We start from the raw sequence: 6,000 nt of genomic DNA on the forward strand, positions 1-6,000 counted from the left end.
GTCTCTCTTGGCACCCCCTGGCACTGGGATCTGCTCACCCCCCTTGTCATGGTGCCCATGCTGGTGCTGGGGCCTGTTCACCCCCAAATACTGCACCTACACTGGTGGTGAGGCCTGTTCACTCCCAAATACTATGCCCCTGCTGGTGCTGGGGCCCCCACACTGTAGTGGGCCCCCAATAAGGCCTCCTCCTTTCCCAATAGCCTCAGCCCAATTCACTGGTATTATAAGACAGCAACCAAAAATATGAGCCCTTTGGCTAGAACATAACACAAAGTTCAGGGTGTGCTCTGTCCCTTTAAAAGAGTCAAACTTCTTCCCCAGCACTAAGTGCCCCATAGGCAAGGGTACCTGGTGAGCTCCTGGATCCCCATTAGCCCTAAGTGCAGCATATCAGGTAGCTGCAAAATCTCTGGACAATTCCTCCCTGGAGGCTCCTTCCCCTTTGGCTGCTGGCAGGGAACTGACTCTCTAGTCCCAACCCTGGGGTTTATATGTGCCCAGGGCCCTACCTCTTCTGGTCAGCTGACTGGCTGCAGGTGCAGGCTATTTCCCTCCTTAGGCCTGCTGCCACAGTAACCTGCACCTGTGGGGTTTCTGCCTGACTGCTAGGGCCCTCTCTCTAGGAAGTTTCTGCCCTTAAAGGAGCAGGCACCTTAGTGCCCTGTGACACTGGCACATTGGTAGTTATGGAAGCATGATATGGGCCATTTTAGCTAAGCAGGGATGGAAATGGTATGGTCAAGGTTAAAGTTGGAGCCAAGAGCTCCAGCAGACATGGTTTTTCAGAACAGTTCCATTTTCTTGAATCACTGAAAATTCGTTAGAATACAGTTTCTTATGTGAACTGGAGGCTATGGAGAGGAAGATACTTGACTACCCAGAAAGGATCATGGCACTAATGAGAAGGAAGCAGGCCACAAGAGAAGAGTAGGAGGGCATAGTTAGTTATACTGCATGTATAAACAGTGTTAGAGATCTACCTATTACCTTACAATTGTCTAACAAAAAACAAGAAAACATTTCAAGAGTTAAAGTGGAGGAAAGGACATGGAAGAGAAGAGGCAGAAGGTACTTGCAAAGGATGGAGACTGGGGTAGAGTTTGTGGAGTGAGTAGTCACCAGCTCAGGTTAAAATGATACTCACTTCTGCCTCTTAGTGCAGGATACTTTTCAGGCTGTCAGGTTCCTAGAGCTCACTTGTAGTGTATCTGGGTACATCTACTAATGTGCATCTATTAACATGCAGCAATGAGCTCTAGAGCTGCCAGGCATACATGTGCCCAGACTGCAGCACATTGAGCTGGGCCATAGCAGCCCTGGCTGGCAGGTGGTGGAAGATCACCTTGCCAGTCCAGGACTGCTCTGACCAAGCTCAGTGTGCTGCAGAGAGGTTGGCTTAGGCATGAAGGTGCTTCAATGCAGGGCTAGCGGGCAGGCAGCCCCCTCATTGAAACACCCTTGCGCCCCAGCGAGCTAGGTCAGCATCTACACATATGCTGCTGTGCACAAGCAAACTCTGGAGCAGAGTAGTAATACCCTGCTGCAGAGTTTATTAGTTTAGTTTAGTTTAGTTTATTAGCACCATAATGGGGGTACACATGCAGATGCTGAGACATTTACTGCACAGTTAATTAGGCAACTGCATAGTAAGTGTCTCATGTAGAGACACCCTCTGTGTAGCAGATTTTTCCATAGCAAGCAAAATTCATAGTTTCATAGTTGGTAGGGTCAGAAGGGACCTGAGCAGATCATCAAGTCCAACCCCCTGCCGTGGCAGGAAAGAGTACTGGGGTCAAATGACATGTTAATTCAGACATGAACATTTTCTAATGTATAGGAGATCTGGTTATATGACCTGTTCCAGGTCCTCAAGCCCAGTATCTGTGGGTCTTCTGACCAAACACAGCCTAGAAAGTTCCCTCCAGTCTCCTAGTCAGTGCTTCTTAGTTGCGTTTGTGGCTGTGTAGACAAATTATTTTTTTTCTTACATGTTGGATTCTATCCCAGGTTAAAATAGAATTCTGTCTCTTTCCAGATATAATGCGCACATTAAGTAATGCAGAGGAATACCTCGATGATGAAGACTCCGATTAGCTTCCTTCATTATGTCTTATAACCTATGTTGCCTACATCATTCCCAAATCATATCTATGCAACTGTAAGAAGTACCTTGTAACAAAGTCTTGCAATCTCTCAGTATGACAGGTAAACAAAGGGTGAAATAATTCTTTCCACAGGAAGAACCCACAGGAAAAAATGCCAAGCTTTTGATCAAAGTTCCCTTGGAATCATTTGGCTGGGGTCCCTTCTCCTGTCCTGCTGAACCCACAGATATTCCAGTCTACAGGATTTTCCTGCAGACACCCAGTTCCTCTGGAATATACTCCTCAAAGGGTCTCCTACCAACATGGCACAGTTCCTAGAAGTGCCCCTTAAGCTGGGTTCCTGTGTGCAGATAGGAAGCCCAATTTAAAAGCAAGTGCCAGCAAGAGTCAGTGTTATTTGACAAAACGAAAATCTTTCAGGTAGGAGATAAAAATGTTGGTGCAGTGAATGTGTCCATCTTCTACCTTCGTGGAGCTGAAAGAGACAATGTAGGGGTTCTATATTTCCATTTTGTTGGACTGGAATAATATGGGAATATCTGTTCCTGAATAATTTCTCTGTTTACTGCTATGGGCCCAATCCTGAAATCTTTACTCAGGCGAAACTCCCTCTGAAGTCAGAATTTTGCATGAGGAATGAACTCCACTTTGGACTCAGTAACTTGATTATTTTGCTGTTTGAGGTGCATTTGTGTTGAAAATCATTAGCGTTGAGGTGAAGCTCAAATATTTTTCTATTTATCTTGCCTAAAAATTTTACTGATCTTTTGCTTTTGTTTTGTTGTTTGTTTTTAAATGTTCTTGTATTTTTTTTCTAAATCACTTTACTTTTACCTCAAAGTGTTTTGAAAGAATGAGGGAAGATTTATATTAAACCAAAAATACCTTTAGAAAAAAATGCCTAATCTGAATAAACACTTAAAAAAGATAGTGTGTTTGTGGACATCATGGAAACAAACAAGTTAAGACACGGTCTGTGTACACTGAATGCCAAATCACATTTAACATCAGATTGATTAACATTATGTGCTTTTGCAAGGCCTTGGATGATACCCTTGGAAGAATAGGCCAGAGAAGCAGGAAGACTTGTATTAATTCAACAAGATGAATATCTGCCATCAGTTCCTTCATGGCTAAAAGGATTTAAAAGGTCCTGCGAAGCTCACAGGATACTAAGTTTTCAACCTCATAAGCAGGGATCCTGGTTTTCTTTGATTAAAAAAATTCCCAATTTTCAGTTTAAAAAAAAAATGCAAAATCCATATTTTTCCATGATTAAAGTGGCACTAATATGTAGATATAAATATAGTGGTGTTTCATTTTAATCATGGAAAAGTGTGAATTTTGGGTTACTTTTTTAAAACTGAAAATTGGGGGGGGGGGGTGTTGTTTGTTTGTTTTTTATTGGACAAAACCAGGATCCCTGCTCATAAATCATAGCAGTAACTTCAGCCCCCGTGATTCTAGGAAGTTGTGTTCTTTCCTAGAAGTTGCATGCATCAATAGCCCTGCTTCCATTCTCCTGGCTCCCTGCAGCTGACTTCAGAGAATATCTAGTAGGGCTGTGCGAGGCTTCGGATTGTGCTGCGGATCTGGGGATGCTTCGGCATCTGAAGCAGCATGCCTGGAGTAAAGCATTGGCTCATTCAGGCTGTCCAAAGCAGTTCAGAGCTTCTGAAGTACTTTGGAAAAACTTCGGAGGCTGAAAGTGAAAGTTAGAAGAGGGAGGGAGAGCAGGTGCTGAGTGGGGGAGATTGACATGTAGGTGGCCAGTGAGAAGGATTTCTCTCTGGCTGCCTTTTCAATGACAGTGTCTGGGGGGAGGGACCTAGAAACAGCATAAAAGCCTCTGTTTGGAGGTGTGCTGTGCCTTTTTACAAGCTTGTTCTCTCAGAAACTGTGCAGGAAATGGTACCGTAGCAGACAGCCCGGTTGCTTTACTCAGTAGTTGAACTTGCCTGCTCCTTTTTGTTGTTAGGATTGGGTAGGATTTAACTTAGCATTTCTTAGTACTTACTATTCAATTCATTTATTTCAATTTATATATTTGCTCTTTTTTGTTTTGTTTTGCAAACTTTGAAAAAAGAAAACCTATGTTTTCCCTGCCAGCATGATCCATCACTGTGTAGGGAGGCACACAGATTGCACGTACGCCTACACACGCACACACTATAAAGAAGAAAAATCAGATATTCATAGGAGAAAACGGACAGCACACAATTTTTACATAGCTCTTAACACTGAAGCAAACAATCAAAGAAGAGTCCAGTGCACGCATGCAACAAAGGGAATAAAACTCACAACACAAAAGGAGTGACACAAACACAGACCTTTTGCAGCACAGGAAAGATTAATATGAAGCATGCTGGAAAGGCAGGTGCCAGGTCTTCTGGCAGGGGAGGGAGGGAGGGTAGGAGGAGAGCTAGAGCGGCAACCACTTTCCCATGCCAGCACTCCTAGCACTGGTGCCAGCACCAGCCAGTCTCCTCCACGCCAGCCACTGCCAATGTGGTTTGCATTGTAATTTGTTCCGCCTCAGGATCAGGCCTGAGAGACTGGAGGCAGGGTGTTTTTTTCGTGAGGAATGTGCCCCCACAGGTAGTTGGGTTTTGTTGTCTGATAGATTCTGGTGTGCAGTTTGTGGGGGTACTGGAGATAGTTAGCAGGTTTTGTGTGTTTGAGCTGTAGGAAGTTGGCTTCAGTTCTGGTTATGAGGTTAAGTGCTTGTTTGAATGTACAAACTACTCTTCAGAGCTGGGCCTATGAACTGCACTTCATCAGCCTCCTAGGTAGTAGGTACAGAAACCCGTGGACTCAATATACACAGTGGAGTTCTGGCACACTGTGACCTGCCAGACATCTGACACCCCAGGCACCTCTGCACTTTTACCTGCGCTGCTACATCCCCTTTTCCCCCTACCCCACACCCCAGCCTGTCCCTTACCCCCTGACGCCTCCATTTCCATTTTCACTGACTGGCTTTCTTGCCTGCATTGTTTGCCAGGCCAGCCTCTGGCTTCTTTACTATTCCTTCCATCCAGGACCAACTGCAGGTACTTCCTTGGCCTGACTAAGGGGTTTTCAACCCTAGAGCTTCCAAAGATATAGTTTAAGCTCTGCAATGGGTGCTTCCGGGGCACACTAGCCTAACCTATGCGTGGGTCCAACCACCCCTTTACCACGCCCCAAGTCTCGCGGATGGAATTGATGTTGTTCGGTCCAGGCCTTGTTATAATCTGGCCCCCTTGTCCTCTCTGGGCCCTGCGTGGCCCTGGTCTCACCCTGCCCCCTTCTCTGGGGCTTCTCAAAGTGCGGCCCCCTCTCTGGGGCTCACCATACCCACACTGGGGCTTCTCATCAGCATCCCCTTTCTGGGGCTGGGGTCAGTGCACCCCAAATGCTGTGCCCTTGCTGGTGCTGGGGTCCCCACACTGCTGTGGTTCCCCTATGAGGCCTCCTCCAACCCCTAATAGCCTCACCCAAACCACCGGTTTTAAACAGTAAACAAAACAAGCCCCTCGGCTATAACATAAACTGAAGCCGTCCGGCTATAACAACATTACTCAAAACACCCTATAGATGCTCCATCCTTTACCTGGCCCTGGGGCTGTACCTGCAGTCAGGTCTCTCCTCTCAGCTTTGCTCAGGGGGAGCTCCTTTCCCCCCTGGCTGCTGGTAGGGAACTCCCTCTAGCCTCAGCCCCTAGGGTTTATAAAGGAGCCAGGCCCTGCCCCTTTCAGTCAGCTGACCGTTGGCAGGTGTGGGTCACTTGCTAGCTCCAGTTGCCCTAGCAACCAACAGCTGGGTTCCTTACTCACTGCTAGGGCTCTTTCCCTAGCAGTTTCCCCTCTTTAGGAGCAGGGCACCTCAGTGCTCTGTGACACAGCCCAAT

General features: G+C 46.4%; 1 protein-coding gene across 1 annotated transcript in view; it reads left to right on the top strand.

Moving 5' to 3' along the window:
- The window catches only part of OSTF1 (osteoclast stimulating factor 1), a 44,703-nt gene extending 41,667 nt beyond the window's left edge, over nucleotides 1-3,036 (top strand). The window contains exon 10 of the mRNA XM_014608663.3: nucleotides 2,039-3,036. Coding sequence (XP_014464149.1) covers nucleotides 2,039-2,097 — 59 coding nt within the window. The 3' untranslated portion in view covers nucleotides 2,098-3,036. The remainder of the gene's footprint in view (nucleotides 1-2,038) is intronic.
- Nucleotides 3,037-6,000: the final 2,964 nt, after the last annotated feature.

The sequence above is a fragment of the Alligator mississippiensis genome, chromosome 3 (assembly GCF_030867095.1).
Source record: "Alligator mississippiensis isolate rAllMis1 chromosome 3, rAllMis1, whole genome shotgun sequence".
Classification (NCBI taxonomy): Eukaryota; Metazoa; Chordata; order Crocodylia; family Alligatoridae; genus Alligator; species Alligator mississippiensis.